This window comes from Phocoena phocoena, chromosome 1, assembly GCF_963924675.1.
Source record: "Phocoena phocoena chromosome 1, mPhoPho1.1, whole genome shotgun sequence".
NCBI classification, from domain to species: Eukaryota; Metazoa; Chordata; class Mammalia; order Artiodactyla; family Phocoenidae; genus Phocoena; species Phocoena phocoena.
Window position 1 is genome coordinate 71,813,946 of NC_089219.1, and position 22,439 is coordinate 71,836,384.

The 22,439-nt window shown below is 34.3% G+C and overlaps 1 protein-coding gene across 8 annotated transcripts in view; it reads left to right on the forward strand.

The window, feature by feature from the left end:
• Nucleotides 1-249: 249 nt before the first annotated feature.
• The window catches only part of ADGRL2 (adhesion G protein-coupled receptor L2), a 143,781-nt gene continuing 121,591 nt past the window's right edge, over nucleotides 250-22,439 (forward strand). For all 8 annotated transcript variants that reach the window (XM_065898171.1, XM_065898172.1, XM_065898173.1 and 5 more), the window contains exon 1: nucleotides 250-322. In XM_065898171.1, the coding sequence (XP_065754243.1) occupies nucleotides 250-322 (73 nt within the window). The remainder of the gene's footprint in view (nucleotides 323-22,439) is intronic.

Here is a 22,439-nt window from a genome sequence, read left to right on the forward strand (position 1 = left end):
ACAGAATCAAAATATATGCCCTTTTTTTTATACTTAGGAGAAGGAGGGAGGAAAGGAGGGAAAGAGAGGAGTTGTTGTTATTATTGTTTTTTCATCTTTTGTGACATTGCAGGACCATAGAGTAAATGATGGATTTGTTTGTTTTTCAGATATGAGGATCAATGATGCAGACTGCTGGGTTCGATGAAGCTGGACATTTATAACTAGATTCATTAAGGAATACAAAGAAAATATTTAAAGGGATCAATAATGGTGTCTTCTGGTTGCAGAATGCGAAGCCTGTGGTTTATCATTATAATCAGCTTCTTACCGAATACAGAAGGTAAGGTAACAGTTTAAATTTTATTTTTTAAGTTCAGGAGAACTTAAACTATGCAATCTTTTTTTTTTTATGTAGAAGTGGCTCGAATGAGTATTTTTTATTATTTTAGAATTAAGTGTTAAAAAGATTTCCTGAATGTCATATTCTTTTTCTGGTGGTTGAATTATTTTCATTACACAGCTATATATTATAGAAAGTGATAGAAATCTGAATGTATATTTTACATACATTTATAAATATAATCATTGTAAATAATCCTGAGAGAACTAAATGAAAGCTTTGCTTTGGTATATATGTTACACTTGTTGACTGAATTTATGCCAGTAAAATTGAAAATATTTTGTGGCAACTCTTTGATTTCATCTTTAGTTTTGTGTGCTACTTAAGTGTGGTCATTGTTCTAAAACTTCTAAATAAATTCTTTTTATATTTTCTGGAAAAAGTTATTTTTTGTAGTGCTTCCTTTCTAATGTTATCTTTATTGGAAACAGACCTGATTTTTAAAGAAGTAAAGACACTTTAGAGGGTTAATGGAATAGTTGAAACCATAATTACTTTATGGATTTTCTGGTATCCATTATTTCTTTAGTCTTACATGTTATTTCCATGTGAAAATAACACCCTTCCAGGTGCTTTTTACAGAGCAGGTCAGAAGTTATTGTGGGGCTAAGATGTGTTAATTTCATAGCTAGTTGGTAGTGGCAGTCATTGTATTCAGCATGAAATTATATTAAACTTGTAAAATCTGTGAAAGAGTGCAAAATCTCAGAGAAATGCATGTAAAATATAATGGATTTTTGGGTCACAATTAAATATTTTTGAAGAAAATGTCTTGGAATTTTTAAGTTGGCTATATATGTACTTTTAAATGATCCCATTTATACCTGTTAATAAAATCGGAGATGGAAAAAAAGGCATACTGTCAACTAATAGATAGAAGCTTATTATTCTAATGTCTTTGTAATAAGCTTCAAAATGTTAACATTTTTCCGAAAGAATTCTGTTTGAATTGCTTGTTCCAAAATTATGTTTCATCACTTCTCCTTGCTGTCCCAGTCCCCTACTTTCAATATATTGACATAACTTAATAATATAATTCAGATAAATAACAAGTTGAGAAAAATTTTAACATAAGAACTTCTGTATTCAGAAAGTAAATAATGCTCACTTGGGTTTGTCACACATGAAAGTTACAAATGGGTTAATATTTTATTTTCAGAAGATATTGCTCTTTGCATCAGAATTGAAAGATACATCAAATCTGACATTAAAATGTAATGTCTGAATGAATAGTACTGTAATGATAAACAACGAGCAGAAACTGAGTTAATAATATGAATCTCTGGCTTGGATTGTTATGAAAATCTTGTGTATAGTCTATAATTTTGCATCTGTTTTTTTAGAGGGAAAAACTAACTGAATTCCTGCTGTTATGTTTGAATGTTTTTATACATTTTAAAAGATTCCAGGTGTAGATCAGTGGCTCATTAGTCCACATAATAAAAAGTTTTCCAATCAACATAGAGACTACTTTGCTGGCACAGTAGCTTAACTCAGCAGAGGGCTAGCAAACCAGAGACTTTCATGAGATACTGCAGTTTTATTTCTAGTGTCACCTATCAGGTCAGGATGCATATCTGTTGTTAAGAGAAATTTCATTTTTGGCTCATCAGGTCAGGGGGTGTTGCTTTTGAAGCAGTCCCCTCCTCCAGGTAAAAAGAACCTAGGACGAACCCACACTACTAACTGTGAGGGTATACAGAGTTACTGTGCACTTCACTGTTAGAACATTGATCCAGCGTCACATGGTCTTGTCTTAGAAAAGTTTTACGCGACATGATAGTCCATTATTGCCAGCAAGCAGATAATGCTTTGTGAACACCTATAGAGAAAACCAGTCAAAGTGGGGTATGAGAGCACAGGAAAGAAGATATAAATTTAATTATTCAGCCATTAAGTTTCTTCAGGGCCCTTACATGATTGTTACTTTTTCAAATCTTATAGCTATGAGCACTTTTTTTATCAGCTCCTGGATATTTGCCGGTAAGCTCAGATAAGGTTTTCTAGATGGTTTCCTCCCTCCTTCCTCATTTATTGAGTGACTAAATTGAGCCAGGTGCTTGGGGTTCAAAAATGCACAAGGCACAGGTCCTGCTCTTCAGGAGCTTGTGGTTTTGTGCAGGGGTCAAAACCTCAAACACCTACCTATTTGGCCAAGCAGGCAAAGTAACTTGAGTGCGGCAGGCCAGTGGAGGTCTGCAGCAAGCAGGAAAGTGCTTGCTGGAGGAACCATGGTTGCCTTTCCAGTGTTTAGCCTGGTTTTGCCAGTCTTCTCAATAGAAACCAGTCGTTAGATTTTTAAGTAGTAGCAACTAAAGATTTTGTTTTTAAACACAACAAGCCTGTGTATTGTATTCAGCCATGGACCATGCCTTCCTTTTCAGAGCTTTCTTTTCTCCTGTTTACAGTAGTGTTTTACATTAGTGTATGATTTTAAAGGCTTAACATAATTTTGGATTTGTTTTACATCTGTATATATGAGAGGTAAATTTCCATATACGTAAGGAGGAATTATGTATTTGTTCTAAGTCCAGGCAAACATTATAAATACGTCATGTTTTATGTGCATGTTAAAGAGCAAATCCCTACACATTTTTTTTTTAAGTTTTACCATGGTAAAAGCTAATTATATAAAGGTTTAATTGTTAGAATTAGCTTATCTTCTCCATTTCTGTCAATTAGTGTTTAAGAATAAAGTCTTACCTGTTAAAATGTACTGGTTTTTGCAAAGTAGGAACAGTGTTTTATTTATTCTTAAAGTCTCTCCTGTGTTTTTTTGAAAATTATGTTTAGAATTTTCAAATAAAAAATGATTTTAAAAGACCAAACTTCCACAATATTTTGTAAGTTTTTTTAGAATTTATTTTACTCTTAGAGGACTAACATCTAGCCCTTTAAAAATCAGTTTTGTTGAGAAACTGGGGTGCTTTGATTCTTTTGGCCAATTTTTACAAGCCAAGTAACCCACTGTGGAAACATGTATCAGTAAGTAGGAAAGTAAATTGAATTTTTGTGTCCTAGAGAATTAAATTATGCTGTATAATGGAGCCCTGGCCAGCATAAGTCAGATATATGAAGGCTTGCTCAAGTGACAAGTTACAAATAATAGCAGTTCTTCAGCGAAGTAGGTAATATGGATTTCAGGTTGAATTCTTTATGCAGTGAGTATGTAATTAGATTTCATTAGTCGAAATTTTAGTTAATTAACTTGAATTACATTGTTGCTTATCCTTATTTCACAGAAAATATTATGCCAGGTAAAAATGCCACATAGATACAGCTTTACATATTTATTTATATACATCAAGAAAATTTAAGAACATAGCTGTAGAAATAGTATCTTAGCAGTTTTTACTGTACTTTTAAATTCTCTAAGCACATTTTACAATGATTTTTGTGTTAATTATGTCTTAGTAAAAAATGATGTTTGGCTGTAGGGTCTTTTTGCTAGTTGCGTGGCAGGAAAATAGTAGATCTAGGGGTCACTTATGAATTTAAAAAACCTGTTTTGGCTTATAAATATTTTTTTCAGAATGGTCTATAATTTAGTGGAAGGAATAGTAACTTCGTTCTCCAAGGTTAAACTTAAGAAAGATTAGAATAATTCAGACCTATATTCTTTTTATCTTTCATTCTTTTATTGATGCATACATGTAATAAAATGTACAGAATTTATATTTCCACACACACACATACATAGAATGTCACCTTCACAAGGGCAGGGATCTTTTTTGTTGTTCATCAACATGCAAATACCTAGAACAATGCCTGGCTTATGGTAAGCACTTATTCTGTATCCGTCACTGAATAGCATAAATCTTTGAAGAGGGTCGTGGTCTTAATAGTTGGTAGAGGGACAATAAACAGTTGTAATAACAGGGTGATAAGTGCCATGATGGTGATACTCCAGAAGCATTGGGTGTGTGTCAAGAAATGCTTCCAGCCTGAAGTGATGATGATTCTTGAGCTGAATCTCAGTATGAGCTGCACAAGCTAGGTAAAGGCAGTGGTGAGCATGGTGGTGGAGAAAAAACCAACCGAGAGAGAACAGCATGGATGTGAAATAAAGTATTGCAGTAGTTCTCAAACTTGAGCATAAGAATCACCTAGAAGGTCTGGGGTGGGGCCCAAGCATTTGCGTTTCTGAAAATTTTCTGGGATGAGGCTCATGTTGCTCAGCATCACTCTTAAGAACCACTGTAATCTGGTGTGTGGGCAGTTGAGGTGAGGTATATGGTTGCATGGCTTGCATCTTTAAAAAAGTTAATTTGGAGTATACTTTTGTCATTTTAGATACCAATATTCAGTGTTAAATTATGCCATATTTAGTATATATGGAGATTAATTCTAGTGCTTGCTTGTTGATTTTTTTCTTCTCCCCACTTTTCCTCCCCACTTCCCACCCTATTTCATCCTCTTCTGCTTCTTTTTCCAGTGTTTAGAAAGGTTGACTTATCCATAATCTCTGTTGATTCACTAATAGGTCTATTGCTGGTAGAAAAGTGTTATAAAATCAGGGTGTTACACACAGACCTTAATAACACTGTATTGCTTGGCTGCTTAATTTTTGCAAACCTCCATATTCTGACAGAAAAGACTGCATCAAATATTTATTTAATAAATCTGTTATGAAGTAATTTGCTAAAAGTAAAGAGGTCATAAACTTGTCCAAACAGAAGTAAATTTTTGAAATACTGATTTTACATTCATATTAGACATTTATCACCGTCACTATTATATTTTGAAATAATCAATAGTGTATTAAAGGTGGTTTAATTAAAAGCACAGGAGACGTGTAAAGCACCTTAATTTTTCTGAATGGTAATTGTGTTCATTACTCCTTACTAAGTAATTTCAATTTCAATCGTGATGAATCTCTTGCCTCATTATTTGAATTAATGTACCTTTTCACTTTTTTATATGCTAGGTCGTGGTATTAGAGAATAAGATAATACAAATGATTGAGCACATCTGAGTATTAATGTAGAACTGGTAGTTCTCAACGAACTTTTTCTTTTGTTTTTTTTTTGCGGTACGCGGGCCTCTCACTGTTGTGACCTCTCCCGTTGCGGAGCACAGGCTCCGGACGTACAGGCTCAGCGGCCATGGCTCACGGGCCCAGCCGCTCTGCGGTATGTGGGATCTTCCCAGACCGGGGCACGAACCCGAGTTCCCTGCATCGGCAGGCAGACTCTCAACCACTGCGCCACCAGGGAAGCCCTCAAAGAACTATTTATCTGCCACATTACTAAGGGAGTGTCTTACTGAAACATATGCTTGGTACCCTATGGTAGTCTTTATTTTCTTTTCACCTCCTGCAAGACAGAGAACGACATATGACAGCCGTGCAGTCTACATGTATTAGACATCAATGTGGATTAGTGAATATTTCATGACATCTTTCAACCCTATTCTTTTACTCCTTTTGTCAACTTGACAGAAGTGATTCCAGGAGAATATCTAGCCTTGGCCCCGGGATCTTTTGGCTAAAATGTAAGGCTGAGAAGGGAATTCCATGTAAGAGCTTCTGGAAGCAAAAACATTTATAATCCCTCCTTATGATCATGGGACTCTCCTGAATTTGACCTTTATGTTTGCTATTGTTCTTGCTTTGAGGGTTTATTTTTCCTAAAAGCTTTCCCCTCCTCCTGATTTTGAATGTAATACATTCTTATGAGAAAAGATAAAAAAATAAGAAAATTAAGATAAGCATTTAAAATTTTTCATAATTCTAGACCTTGATATAACCACATTTCCTTCTTTTTCCCCAACACACATGATAAAAACAAAATTACAATGTATAAAACAAAATTAGGTTCTTCATTTCCATATACCTTTATATTCTGATTTTTTCCACTTTATTATCATAACTTGTATTACCCTGTCATTATATATTTAGATAATAGATTTTAACAGCTGCATTGTAATTTATCATGTATATGTCAAAACTGATTTAATCCTCCCTCTCTGCCTGTTGGCCATTTGAACCTAATTTCTTTCAAGTATAAGTAAAATAAATATCTGTATGTCTTTTTCATCATATTTGGTTGTTTCCTAGGACTGGAATTCTAGAACTCTGATTATTATATCAGGCGTGTATACATCTTCCAAACTGGCTTTTTGGAAGGGTTATACCAATGTTCTCTTTGACGACTGTGTGAAAGTATCAATCTATATGCTTTACCAGCACTGATTTTAAATTTTTAAAAGAATTGACACTTAGATATGTGAAAAAGGATATCTGATTGTAATTTAAATTTCTAATTTGGGGGATAATTGTGAGGACAAAAACATTTTGTATGGATTTACTTATTGGCCATTTGTAATTTTGATGTGAATTTTTTTGTTCACTACCTTTGCCAGTTTTTCTGTTTATGTTATTATAGCTTTTCTTATTTTTTAAACCCTTTGATGATATCCTTTTGTGATTTTTATTATGAAAAATGTATTTGTTTGCCTTTTAATTCATACTGATTTTTTTAATGAAAATTTCAAACAGAAGAGTTTTATAAAATAATACTAGTCACAGATTTAACAATTAGCAATATTTTACTTGATTTGCTTTATTTACCCCCTTTTCCTCTTTCCTTACTTTTTGATGTTTAGTTCTTTTGTGAGATCTTCCATTATTTTTATCCTTAAAAATCTTGAGATTAGTTAAATATTTATTCACTTGCATTTCCCTGTAGTTCTTATGTGTTTTTATTTAAAATTTTAATCCATTAGGAATTAACTTTGTTATCAGGTGAGAGACAAGGGAGTAAACTAATATTAATCATTTGGAATGAATCAGATTTTAACTAACACAGTAGATAAAGTTAGGACATACCTAAATTAAAAATGGATAATAGAAAACAGTTTAAAAAAAAAGAGAGAGGGAAATGAATATAATTTATGTTTACACAGAATGAACTGTGCATGAAAATGTTACTGTTCTTTTGATTCCAATAATAATGCTACTGAAATGATTTTGTTTTGCATCTAGTCTATTTAATAAAGTTTATTTTTAAGGTACTTTTGTTGTTGAGAGAAAGAGAGCTAGTGAGAGAGAGAGACAGAGACAGAGACAGAGAGACAGAGACAGAGAGACAGAGAAGCAAAAAGCAGGACAATAGAGATTAAAATACCCTATAGTGAAGTTCTCCATTTTGGGAATTTGGGAATGTCAAGAAACACCACAATTTCTTGGAAAAAATAGAGGGATTCAGATAAAGTAGAGTTTTGTTTTGCATAAGGGTTTAATCAAAAAAAGAGGTTAAGTAAAATTCTCATTTATTTTGCTGGTTATTTATAGAGTACTTCTTACTATGGCTTTTTATCTATCTCTTTGTATCTAATATATGTGTGTGTGTTTATATTAATAATCATTAGTTCTCTCTCCCCTTCCTGATTCTATTTTTTCTCTTTGTAGTATTAAAATCTAAACCAGGTTTTGATTAGAGTCAATATAATATGTTATTAAGAGTCAGGGACTTAATAACTTAGTCAAACACAATGAAAAGGATGGATAGGGGCATTGCTGGTGGTTGTGGGGAGAGAGCTCTCTGCTGGATTTTAAGACACCCACTTTTAAATGACAGAATGCTGTAATGAGGTGATTGGTGGTAGCAGGTTGATTTCCAAAGTTGTAAGTAAAGTGAAGGAGACAGGTGGTGCCGGTTAAGTGTATTCTATTGTTTACGGAAAGTACTTTTTATAATTTTCTTTTTTGGTTGTTTGTAGTAGATAAGTTGAATACCTGAATTTGTTTCCAGGCAGAAAGAAAGGAAATGGGATCCAGTGCAAGGATAGAGAGGCTCATCAGCAAAGGAACATGTATATTTTGATATAGGGAGAGGAAGATTTAGGAAGAGATGTTTACAGGAGAAGAAATTTAAGGGAGGTCATGCTGGATGTTTTTAATCTTCTTTATCTATAACAGTGCACCTCAAAATTTACATATAATTGGGGATCCTGTTAAAATGTAGATTCTGATTCAGTAATCTGGGATGGTCCTTGAGAGTCTGCATTTCTAATAACCTCCCACGTGATGCTGAGGCTGCTGGTCTGTGAGAGGACATCTGTATCAAGGAGTGTTAGGTATTAAAATGTTTAGTCTAGAAAATCAGATTTTGCATGATAGTGATTTCTACCTTTGCAAATTAGGGTTTATTTCTTACCTTAACAACACAGTTGAAATATAGAAATAACATCACTTTCAGTTTTATAATTCAGTTTATTTAAAAAAGGAACTAAGCTACCTTGCAACATTTTACTGCACTTTTTTTTTTTTTTTTGCGGGCCTCTCACTGTTGTGGCCTCTCCCATTGCGGAGCACAGGCTCCGGACGCGCAGGCTCAGCGGCCATGGCTCACGCGCCCAGCCGCTTCGCGCCATGTGGGATCTTCCCGGACCGGGGCACGAACCCGTGTCTTCTGCATCGGCAGGCGGACTCTCAACCACTGCGCCACCAGGGAAGCCCTTTACTGCACATTTTTGTATTTTGTTACACTTTTAGTCCTATTTTATATGCTTTCTATTGACCTTTTATCTGATGATTTGTATTGAAAAATCCCTGAGTAACAATGCAGCCTGACCCTTTCTCCCTACTATTTTCCTCTGTTCCCCATTGATCTGCCCTGCTTTCATTCTGTTACATGGAAACATCATTTGAATAGCATTTTACTATAAATGTTAGTACTTAAAGTAACATTACAAAATCATGTAATGCAAAGTGTATATTATTAACCCATTTAGGAAAAGTTTATATTTCACTGATTTTTCAAAGTCAGCATATTTTAAAAACTAAGAATTGCTGTCATTTTCACGTCAGTATTAATACCCTGACATGTTAACACCATAAAAGGGTATAGGATGGGAGTACTTGAATGTAAACTGGTTATCAAAAAACAGCTCTGCTTAAGATCTAGCAATTTTTCCACTTTATAGTATTATACTTAATCAAAGATTTTATTTATTAGTAGTAGTGGACATGATTTTATTTTCTCTTCCTGTCAGAGATAAAGATAAGTTACTGATCTGATTTATTTTAGCTTTACTATAATACAAATCACAAATTACATTTATTTCTTCATGAAGTTCATTAGATTCATGATCTTTTTAAAGCCAGATAAAAAGTAAGTAAATAGCAAATTTTAAACATATATAGGTATCTTAGAGATCAAAATAGTTTTACAAAATTTTTTGGTAGAATTGAAGAATTTTAGACTTAGAATCTCAAGTTGGAGATTAGCAGTGTAGAAGTTTTCAGTTTACTGATGCAGAAACAGGCCTGCCAAGATTGTTCCTTTGCCAAGCTCTCCTTACTACCAGTCCATTTTTCTTTCTGTAGAACTTAATGTTTAGCCTCAGATCATTGGTGTATTTTCTTGCCTCATGAGGTTGTCACTCAGAATGTTTGATATAATTTAAATATATTGCTTAATATTGTTTAACTTAATGGTGATCAGAAAAAAATTCACTTATTTCAAAGCTTTTAAAATCATTACTATTTCAGGTTAAAAACTGTATTAAGATTGACTGTATTTTGCAATGTATGTAACATATGTATTACAGAAGGACCAGTCTTGCTAACTCTCTGCAACTTTCAAATAATCTTCAGAAGTTATGTAGCCACAGGCCTATATTTTAAAAAAAAAATCAGTATTTCCCTTTGAAAGTACAAACGATTGCTGAGAATGATTAAACTACCCATAACACTGAAAAAAACACAACAATAATTTTAACTTTTACTATATTTATCAGTTAACACTGATTAGCAGTCATCAATAAAGCAGTTAAAGGCATGCCTTTGCAGCCCCTCCTTCAGGTATGGGTTTTTGACATTATCTTTTCCCTTTTGTTTGCTTACCGCAGGAAGCTAGTTTAATCCTTCGCTTTGTTTTAGAGTTTAGGCAAATAGAGACTATCCCTGTTAGCTTTCAAAAGCTCTTACTTTTGTTGCATTAATGGCACTCACTGTAGATTCTGTGATCCTGGTTTATTTACCCGAAAGCTTACCTTTGAGAGCTGTCACTCCATTGTTTCAGCTGTGTTGTTAATTGACTGATAGCAAAGATTGAGTAGAAAACCTTTAGTGACAAAAGACTGGATATAGGTGTGACTCCAGTCTAAAAGGCTGGTGAATCTTTGCGTCTTGATCCCATTTCTATTTGTACTAAAATACTAAACATGGACTAAAGGAACAAAGTACATTTAAAAGCATTCAGAAATGTTAAGTAACAATAAAACTCTGTAACCATTTAAATGACAGCAGCTGACTATTTGAATTAACTTTATGTTTGCCTTAATTTGGGGCCCTAATTATTCCTAACTTACTGTGAGTAGGTTTCAATTATAGTATCCTGCAGGGATTTGTAGGTAAGGCAACTAAAAGAATCATTTTACTTTTGTTCAACTGATTAGGCAAGTTAAAACATAATGATGTAAAATTGAAACCTTCCTGACAAGGCCCAAACAAATGTTTCTAGTAATTTTGTTAAAAAGAAAAATTGAACTAAGTTTAATTTTAAATAATATTTTGGTCTTCTGGGAAGATTGTAAATCAATTGTACATTGTAAAACTGATCTAGATATCGATGTGTCTTAAGATTACATGTTTTAGTAAAGTAGTGAAGCATTAAAGATATGGACAGATTTGTCAGTGGAAACCTTCCTAAGTAATGTTTATTTGCTTTATAATCCTTGATATACAGTTTGACAGCTTGAAATACATAGGCTTAAAAGAAAAATACAAATAAATAACTTGAATGAGTAGCACCTCTTCTGGATTTTGGAATGCATTTCAAGTGAACACAAATCAGAGACTCATTTATAGATTTGAAATGCTATATACCAAGAAGTGCAAGGACACAGAATATGGTTGACATTGTGCTACAGTCAGTAGACACAACCCGTATTTAACTCCTCTTCCTAAATACTGTCCCCATTACAGAGCCCACAATAATTCTGAATACCTTTATTAGACTGCAACCACTTTGTGACTGTTAGTGGTACATGCTACTTTGGTTCCTTACTAATCAGTGTTACAGAGCAAAGTATAAAAAAGCTTTTGTTGGTATCAATAAGACCATTTTGAAGCTTAACCATTAACATTTCATTAGAGTCTCATAGCTGCTTAATGTTAATCCAGCCTAGTGAAGAGAGTTAAGAGGCAGCAGCTCTGTTCTCATTCTTACCTTCTCAGTTCCCCTTTATCCTCCAGCCTCTCGACTCTTCTTCATCCTCTCTCTCTCCTCCCCCTTCTTTACCCTTTCTTTCAGTTTTTGAACATCTAGTATATGTTAGTTACATACTTATATATGCATTATTCGATTGTCAGTTCTATGACCAGTTTTTCACAGAGTTAAAATCTAAAAAGTGTAGCATGTAATTCAAGGACCTTGGCTTTGACTTCAGAGTGGAGTTTTCCTCCCGCAGTTTCAGCCAAGCTATATCATTAAAAGTTCCTTAAAAACAATGCCAAGAAATCCACCCTTCCCCCTATTCAGTTCCTGTTTGTTCCTTAGGATACTACCTAGTACCTTTAGGAGGCTTTAAATGGGAGAATTTAAATGGGAATTTTCTGAATTTATATAGCAGCACAGTTCAGTAGAGTAGGTCACTAGCTACAAGTCATTACTGAGCCCGTGAACTATGACTAATGTGACTGGAGGGAAACATTTTTTTCAGTCTTTTTTTTTTTTTTTTTGGTCACTTCTTATATCTCCTTTTCATAGCGCTTGGGCACTCAGAAAAATATTTCAGTTAGTTGAGAGGTGGTCAGGGAGTGTTAGTGCCAAAGCAATATTTAAAATATATACTTCATGCATGGTACAGCAGTTTCACTGATTATCACCCAAAAACAATGTGGGGAGTTTGTGAATATGGAAAACAAATTAATGTAGCTGTATCCATAGTATGTGGCTTGCAGGAATGGAGTCTGAGATTAACAGCCGAGTATATGTTAAGTATACTTTAAGACTTAACAGTTACAAACCCTAGTTGCTGACTGCAGCCTCAGTTCTTAGATGATTTTGATAGTTCTTAAATTATCTGGGTAGTAATAACTTACATCTAACTAAGGCAGCTAATGGTGGCTTCTATTCCCTAAATGGAGCTTCCTTCTTGAAATCCAATGATGAACCCAGCTGATATTGCCATTTGCTTTCTATGGTTTGAGAGCTTTAGAAAATAAGTAATTATGAAGGCATCAGTTAAAAATGATGAGTAATGGATATCCCTCGTCATTTAGAGCATTCTTGTGATTTTGGCTTGTGAACTTCTTCTTTTAGTAACTAGAAAATTCTTTTCTAATTTTAGCTTAGATATAAGAAGGAGGAAACTTTATCCTTATAATATAAAATGGTGTTTCATTATAATGTTATTTTACATAGTCTTATACATCACACTTGAAAATATATTACTTTTTTGGTTAGTGTGTTCTTAATGATTTTATTATTAATATTAAATATTAATATTAAAATGTTTATAGCTTATAATAAAATTGGCTTTCTTGGAGAAATCTTGATAAGGTGCCTTTTAAATTATATATATGTGTATATATATGTGATATGTGTGTGTATGTTTATATATGTATATATGTGTGTACATATGTATACTGGCAGTCAGTATACAATATATTCTCTATTTAAATAGCATTTGCAAATGAACATCTGGTTTAACATACTGTCTGTGTCTCTGATTTAGAAAAACAATGACAAATTCTATATTTAGTAGAAATTGAGGTAAATGCACAGTGCAACTACAGGAAGTATTTTCTATACTCATTAATTTTGGAAAAGAAAGCATTTGGTTTAGAATGGTGAGTTAAAAAACCACTATATTCTATACTTCTACTAAATAGTCTAGCTTTAAATACTTTGTAATTAAAAGGTTTGCTTAGAAAACTTAAGGAGTTTTCATTGACATGCTCAGCATTGATTTGTAGTTTCAGAAGTGCTAGTTTCTGAGCGTCACATCTAATAGTTCATTATCACCTCTTGTTTTATAACAATAATGGTGTCTCTCGAATTGAAGCATTATTTTATCAACTTCATTCCTGAATGATTTATTTTAGCAAGTCACTCCATTCTTTAAATGTAAGTTTGGCATCATTAAAAAAAGAATATGTTGCCATTTCATAGGGTAGATATGAGAGGGGAGTTCCAGAAATGGTTGAGCTGTGCCATGACTGCATTATTAGAACAAATGAATAACCATCCACGTGACTACCTGGAAGGAGAGGGTATAGTTTGTTATAGGGAGAGATATTTATGAATATAATCTGGTATATATGTAGAAAAAATAAACAGTAGTACTTTATAAGCACAGTTCATATGTTTGTTATTTAAATATGAAGGGAATAAGAATATAACATTTGACTTATTTGCCTGTTTATAGTTGTTCTTCAAAATATGATCATATGAAAGTATCTGGAAAATAAACCTGCATACATTTAAGTTAAATTTCTGTTTCTTTTTTATTTAGCATTTGCAAATGAATATCCAGTTTACTGTGCTGTCTCTGTATGTCTGTCCCTCTCTCTTTCTCTTGCTTTCTTTCTGTGAATTTAGAAAAAAAAATTAGTTAACTCTATATTTAGTAGAAATATGTACTTTCATGGTTTTGGCAACTGAAAAGTATCGCACTATATAAATTAAGATACACTGACACAGTGAACTTTTTATTTTACAACCTTATTAAATTATTTTTCTTAACTGCATAAGAACATTTTATTGGTATTTATTCTGCAGGAAGATCCAATACTTTAAATTTATCTTATGAATTTCAATTTTTTTGTTGGTACAGTTGAAAAAAGTACCCAACTGTCAGTCCATTCCAAAAGTGAAGAAGGCAGATATAGCTGGTCCAGAGGAGAGAGGGTCTAGCTGGTGCATAAAAAATTCATGTCAGCATTTTGACACTGCATTCTTTTGGGGTATCTGTTATCACTGAATAGGAAACTGTTTCAAATTGACAGACAGATAGAATGTTGTGCTGAATGTGTAAATTGGAATTATCACATCTAGCAGTTCCCTTCACCAGGTGCCGGCTTGGAGCTCGGTTCTGCACTAATGTAGAGAGAGTGCCAGGAATAGTTTTATTTGCTAATTATTCCTTATCTCTTCCTATGTCTAGTTTTTTAGTAAACAGCTTGCCCAGGTGTTTTTAGGAATGCCTAGCAGGACAGTGCAAGACTGCAGGTGCTTATGAGGAAAGGAGATGCCATACAGAACACTGAAAACATCTATATCCATCTCTGTGAAGATTATTGCTTTCAAGGGTTTTACTCCCTAAAGCACTGAAAACAATACTTGTCAGTATTTTGTTGGCCCTGAGATACTGGTGAGGGCAAAAAACTGGGGGTGGTGTTTTAAGCTAGAACATTTAATGAGGCTTTATGTTTGAGTCTTGAAAAAACTAAGCAGTGAAGTTTTCCAAGATTGTAAAAAATGAAAGCAAAACAAGTGTTAAAGGAATATTAAAGATTTTTTTGTTTGTTTCTTCAGACTTTTTGATCTTACTGGGAAGATTTACTACTACATGATAATTTTTTTATTTTCTTTCACTTTTTAGAAGAAGTTCTTGTGTATTATAGTACTCCGTTTAAAAGCAAAATTTAGAATTTTTTTTGTTTTATGAATTTATATCACAAGCTCTTGCTAAGTACTGCTCAAATTAATTTGTGCTTGAAGCATTTATAATTTACTTTTCTTGAAATTTAATAACTTGAATCACAAAATTATTCATTAATTAGTTCTGTTAATTGTTTTTTTTTTTTTGATGTCATAAATAATTTTCTTAAAAGTTCATGATCTATCTTTTGCCTATCCTTTGGGCATTGAATTTTCTTACTGTATTTTCCGTTGTAGATTGCTTTTTTTTTTTTTTTTTTGTGCTGTACGCGGGCCTCTCACTGTTGTGGCCTCTCCCGTTGTGGAGCACAGGCTCCGGACGCACAGGCTCAGCGGCCATGGCTCACGGGCCTAGCCGCTCCGCGGCATGTGGGATCTTCCCAGACCGGGGCACGAACCCGCGTCCCCTGCATCGGCAGGCGGACTCTCAACCACTGCGCCACCAGGGAAGCCCTGCTTTTTCATTTTCTTCTTTCTAATCATTTTTTCCATTATGGTAAGATAATGAAGTACTAAGTGCTCAAAATATGAAGATTTTTATGAAGTTTCTTCTAGTTTGTCTAGGACTGTGAAAGTTGTCATGGCTTTTCGACAGCCAGTCACATTTCAGTGATACTGCTGAACCGTTCATAGGATTTATCCTGTCAGCTTTGATTTAGGATTAGACATTATTGTCTTTTGTATTGACTTGGTTTCTGTTTCCTTCCACTGATATATCCTGTAGTGAAATTACATTTATACCAGAGTTTCCCATGGAAGTGGGAAAGGCTTTATATATTCAAAGGGAGCAAATTTTAGTATAAAGTTTATTTATTCAAATTCTGACTTTTACTAGCTATGTGAATTTGTCTGAATTATTTCACTTTTGAGTTTGCATTTTCTATTAATTATAAAAGTGGAGAAATAACTGCTTTTTATAACTATTGACACTTAGAAAAGCGACGTTTAAAAAATCATTCATTAGCAATTATTGAACACCTGCCACATGCTGGGACTATGCTGTTTGCTAGGTATGGTTCTTGCCGTTAATGAAACTTACAAAAACTGTGGTATGTTATGACACCTGCAAGGGGACTAGAGAGAGCGGAAGGTTTTCTGGCAGAGATGCTTGAACACATAAGAATTGACCAGCTGAAGAATGAGGCATTCCAGGAGGGGGACTAGAGTATGCAAAAATATTGCCACTGAAAAATGTGAATTGCAAGTGGTCCAATGTGTTTGCAAGGTGAGAGGTGACAAGAGAGGACTGTACGAAGAATATGGGCCAGATCATATGAAAGAGTTAGGATTTTATCAGCTAGGTAACAGATAATGAATAATTTCAAAGGTGATTATAGATTTTTATTTTAAAAGTATTTATTTAGTTTGCATGGGTTTACTGCTGAAAGCAGAGAGAACTTTGCATAAGTTCTTGTGGGGTCAGGCAATTAACATGAAAAGTGAAGCAGGCAGAGTATAAAGAAACAAAACAAAACTGGAAAATGCATGCTTGTCTAAAGTAGACAGATGCTACTTCAGGTGATTAATTTGTCATTATTTTGTTCCTTTGCCAAAGTGAGTATATTGCCAGTTGATCTTTTTTTTCCCCCCCAAGAAAACCCAAATTGGTTTTGAATGTTACCTCCACATACTTTGAAATCTTGGCAACAAATTCAAGCACTGAGGGGGCAGATGAAATGTACCTGTGAGCTGGATTCATCCTATGGTCTGCCCATTTGTATCCTTTTTCTTTCTTTTTAATATTTATTCATTTATTTACTTGGCTGCGCTGGGTCTTAGTTGCAGCATGCAGGATCTAGTTCCCTGACCAGGGATTGAACCCCGGCCCTCTGCATTGGGAGCGCAGAGTCTTCACCACTAGACCACCAGGGAATTCCCCGTACCCTTTTTCTTATGTAAGAATGTCACAGTGATCTAAGTGAGAAAGAATGAGAGACTGGCAAAAATTGCAGTGGGACTACATAAAAAGGAATGAATTGATGAGATTTCAGAAGTAGAATTGATGAGGTTTGGTAAATCACTGATGAGGGAAAGAGTGATTTATTAAAGTTTGTTGGTGGTAAGGAATGGAGAATTAATGGATGTTTCGGAATAAAATAAACTAGATTCTCCCAGGAATTCATGGGGAGTAACACTGCCTGGCTGTCTTGCCCTTGTGGAGTTTGAAAGATGGAAGAAAACTGGTCATCATGTCCAGCGCTGACCCAGGATTTGGAGTAGCAGGAGTTTCTGGGACTGTTTACTTGCAGTGGGTTCCCTTTGTATCTGCCTGCTCTTCTCCCAAATACCAATTGGCATTCCTTTCCCTCTACTCCTTCTTTTCCTTATCTTTTCTCTCTTTGCCTTACTCATAGTTTCTGTTGCCTCACAGTTTTATCTTAGGATAGCTTCTAGTATACTCCATCCAGCCTTGTTGCATTATGCAACTTCAACTTTTTCTCTAATTCTGGAATTGCCCCGTTTCCCAATTCAGATTCTTGAGAAAGAGAGAAACTCATTTGCCTCACTCCTGTTTTTGCATGAAGCCACATCATACATTGCTCTTGGGATCATGGTCTGACTCCCTTGAGTTCAAGAACCATGTCTTGATCCATTGTGTTGGGATGCTGGTAGGATCTCATAGTAGGGTTGGCCTTGCCTTCTCACCAGTGCCTATGAGCAGAGCATTTTCAGTTAGCGTGAACTCAGTGCTGGCAGAAATGGCAGTTTATATTTAGGAATGGTGAGTGATGAGTGTGGGGAGTCAGGGTGCGTCATGAATTCATCAAGATAAGAAATATAGGGCTTCCCTGGTGGCGCAGTGGTTGAGAGTCCGCCTGCTGATGCAGGGGACACGGGTTCGTGCCCCAGTCTGGGAAGATCCCACATGCCGCGGAGCAGCTGGGCCCATGAGCCATGGCCGCTGAGCCTGCGCGTCCGGAGCCTGTGCTCCGCAGCGGGAGAGGCCACAACAGTGAGAGGCCTGCGTACCGCAAAAAAAAAAAAAAAAAAAAGATGAGAAATATAAAAAGAGAAATGGATTTGATGTGTAATTCGTGTAGTCAGTTTAATAAAGTTACTACCATCAAAAACATAAGTAATGATAGGGAGCTGAGACATAGACAAACTTGTCAGTGGCCCATGCTTACAGAATTTTAAAAATATAAGACTTAGAAATTTAGTATTAATATTTCATATGGCCTTAATATTCCATAATTTATAATAAGCATATAACATGAAGCTTGCTTTAATTATTAAATAATAAACATGAATAAAGTTTGGAAAACTTTTGTTATAGATACACAGAAACAATTAGTATTGAATTTCTCTCCCTAATTTGTACTTTTAATTTAAAACTAAAAGCAGTGGCTGTCCTTTGTTGGCCCTGTACTAGATATCAAGGACTGTGCTAGGTGTTTTCTCTTCATTGTCCTGGGTAATGCTCCCAGCAGCTGTATGGCGTTTGTATTACTTTCTCAACTTTATACCTGAGGAAACTTATGTACATTAAATCAATAGCATTAAATCAATAGTAAAGGCAGAGATGAGATTCATTCATCCCCATGACTGTCTGATACAACATTCTTGATGCTCTTTAGTTTGTGTAATAATGAAAATCCACTTTAGGTTTCAGTTTTGGAATGTTTCCATATGTATATAGCATGGTGCCTACAATTTAGCCATCCATAATTTAAGCAATGCATACGTGTAAAAAGGAAATGGCTTTTAAAAAGGTTCATAAATGAACATGCACTATTCACACTCAGGCTATGTCTGTTTGATGCCTGACAGCCTATTGAGAAAGTGGAAGATGTAGGCATTTACCATATGCTTTTTGTCTCTGGTGCCAGACATCTTACTTAGCTCTGTTTTTTCACTGCATTGACTACATATTTTGGCATTATGTCGACAATCAGTAGAAAAGCCTGTATCAGCCCACAGATGGTTCCTTCTGGTGGCAACCTTCTTCGCTCAGATTCACTATCCATTGACAGCTTCTGTGCTGTGCTTTTGTTCCTAATCAGTAAACATACAACTGAAAGATTGTATTTGATTTGAATATATTACTATTTTTAAAATGTGTGCTCTGGATATATGAGAGTATTTAAATAGTTAATGAATAAATGAATAAAAATTTAAAAAATCCATGTTGTGACATATTTAGAGAGAATATCATTGGCCAGATATGCCTTTGATGTAACCATCTTTGGACCCCTTAGAAGAACTTTTCTTGCGTTTATACAGCGATCAGTCTTTTTTCACTCTCACTGCTGTCATCTAAATCTTTACTGTTATATTGGTATTTTGAGACTGGCCCTTGATAATGTATGGGAATGGTAAAATTAACGGTTAGTTTGGAACAAGGAAATAAGGAAATGTAAAGATTAATATGACTACATTTAGACTTAGGGAGATGAAACTGGAAATCAAGGAGGATGAAAGTTTGATATTATAATACTCTGTGAGGTATAAGCAGTTATTTTTAACCACTGAAACTTACTATTATTCTACTGGAATAATAGCAGTGTTGGTTTAAATGAGGCTACATATAGGAAATTTGAAATTCAGTACATGATATGTCAGAATGGAGAAACCCAGACCTAATAACATTTAGGACATAGAACAAATGCCATTGAACCAATAGTACAACTACTCCTTAACTTGATTTATTCATAAAGTCATTTGTTATTTGTTTAGCAAATGCTGTATTTATTGAGTTCTTACTATGTGCAGCATTCTTTTGTGGTTGGTGGTGTGAGGAACTGAAACTAAGAAGAATAAACCTCATTTTTCCTATTTTTATAAACTTACTCTTAGGGCAAGAACAGATGTATTATAAAAATACTTAGAGCTAAGACTTAAGACTACATATTCCTTAATCTTTTCTTTGCCACCTTTCAAAGCATGGCACCTTTTCACCCCTTTTGAGATTCAGCTTGAATAGATGGGAACAGGGTCAGTATTTGACCTAGTGTTCTTATTTCTTAAATTACTACAATTGGGGATGATTACTTATATCAGGGCCAGTAAAATTTTAGTACCTTTGAAAATGATAGCAAGTGTACAAAGACCTGAAAAAAAAATCATTTACAAAGTTTAAAAGCACATTTCATAAACTATAGACACATTTAACATTTTTTCCCTGAATGTAATGTAGAATGAGAGTGCTGTTTGTAATTGATTGCTTATTTTTTAATTGGATATGACTTAGTTTCAGTCTGCTATGGAGTTTTTATTTTAACATGCCATGGACTTTATAGGCATATAATGTTTATCATTGTTTATTTTTCCACATGTTGGAATGTGTTGACTGAATAAATACAGTTTTGATATGAACCTCTGAAATTAATTGTCCAGAGTTTATTAAGTAATTATGTTTGAGCATTCAGATTTTGATAATTAGGAAGAATTGAAATGATGCTACCAGTAAAGTTGTAAATAATGGACATGATTTAAGACAGTAAAGTAAAATATAGTGACTGAGTTTTATGATATTTTAATAATTTGAACATCAAATTATTCAAAAACATGCTACTTTCTGACATGATTGTGCATAAATGTTCTTTTATTTTTATGAAAAGATACTGTGTTTAAATCATTTGTGTCCATTGAACAGCATTATTTTTGTTTCTATTGTGTAGAATTTTTGAAATGTTTCATTCTTCTACCCCTATGATTAGAAATTCTCTTATTAGTAAAAATGACCACAAAAAACAAAACTTTTAATATATTTTGATTAGTGCTCATTTTTTTGGTGGTAGTTGGTTTTTGGTCATTTGGACTGTAATACTGTGTGAGGCTTTTAAAAAATATAAAGTAAAAGTAGTTTAATGGTTTTATTGAATTCTAAGCAAATCCAAACTAGAAAACAAGAAAGAAAAAATTAAAAAGGATTTGAAATACTGACATCCAGAAACTAACATTTTCTTGGAACATCTGTTAGTTTTTTTTATAAAATTTTTAAAAATACTTGGTTTTCAGTATTTTAAAGAACAAATGACATGCTATTACTTTGAACGCTTTTTTTTTACAGCATACATTAGAGTGTTAAATGTGCAATACATTTCTGTTAAATGTGCAAAATTTTATAACCACTTATTGTATGGCTTCAGTCAATAGGGTCTTTATGTTACCTGGAAAAAAAATGTCCTATGGTAACATGACAAAGGAGGTGGTTTGGGGAAAAAGATAATTTCTAGGAATCCAAGATTTTGGATCTTGGATCTGTGTCTATTAGTTAATTTCCCTGGTCCAGTTTCTTCATCTTATTAAGTTAGGAAATTATTAGATTGGAAGGAGGTGAATATGCTGAATCTAAACTATGAAGTAAAGGTGATTTCTGAGAGTATTTGTTTCTGACTTAAAAAATCTGCTTGCCTTTAGTGTACATTTTCTTTTTTTTTTTTTAATTTTGTCTTACAATACTGCTTTCAACATGTGATGGTGATGGTTAAATGTATGATTGCTTTCCAGTTACCTCACTCATTTTTGTTACATAGCCTCATTAATTTTAGGAGTGCACATTTCACTGAGTAGTTACTAGGTAGCTACTCTTTTCATGTAATGAATAGATCTTGATTCAGAGCTCCTTTTTTTGTAGTTTTATTGTAGCCTCACGAGGGCAGGGACCATGTCTTCTGCCAGTGTGTATTCCTAGATCTCAGGAAAGTGCAAGGAACAGCAAATATTTTTAAATGAATACATATTTGATGAATGAATGGATAAATTAATGAATGAATGAATTTCCCAGGAGATGACTATATTAATAGAACATGAGTGAGTAAGCCTTTTTTAAAAAAGCTGGATTTGCTTTTTATAAACCCTAGAGAAAGAAAAGAAATATTTAATTTTTCATAGCACTTTTATTTTTTGACCAATCAAGGTCACTTTTCACTTTTCACTTCTACTGATGTCTCCCATGCAACCAGCACAGTGTATATATACATAGAGGAAATACAAAATAGGTATTTGTTGGAGAAGTGAATACATGAATGATCCTTTTTGTATTCACATTATTGTAAAAAAAAAAAAATCAGACCTTGTTTTGAAAACAAAAATGTTGCCCATAAAACCAAGTAACATAAAAACTATGCTGGGGGACTTCCTTGGTGGCGCAGTGGTTAAGAATCTGCCTGCCAATTCAGGGGACACGGGTTCGAGCCCTGGTCTGGGAAGATCCCACATGCCACGGAGCAACGAAGCCCATGCCTCACAACTACAGAGCCCGCGCTCTAGAGCCTGTGAGCCACAACTACTGAAGCCCACATGCCTAGAGCCTGTGCTCCACAACAAGAGAAGCCACTGCAATGAGAAGCCTGCGCACCGCAATGAAGAGTAGCCTCCGCTCGCCACAGCTAGAGAAAGCATGCGCGCAGCAACGAAGACCCAACGCAGCCAAAAATACATAAATAAATAAAGTTATTTTAAAAAAACAAAAAACTGCTGGTTTCTAAGTACTAAGT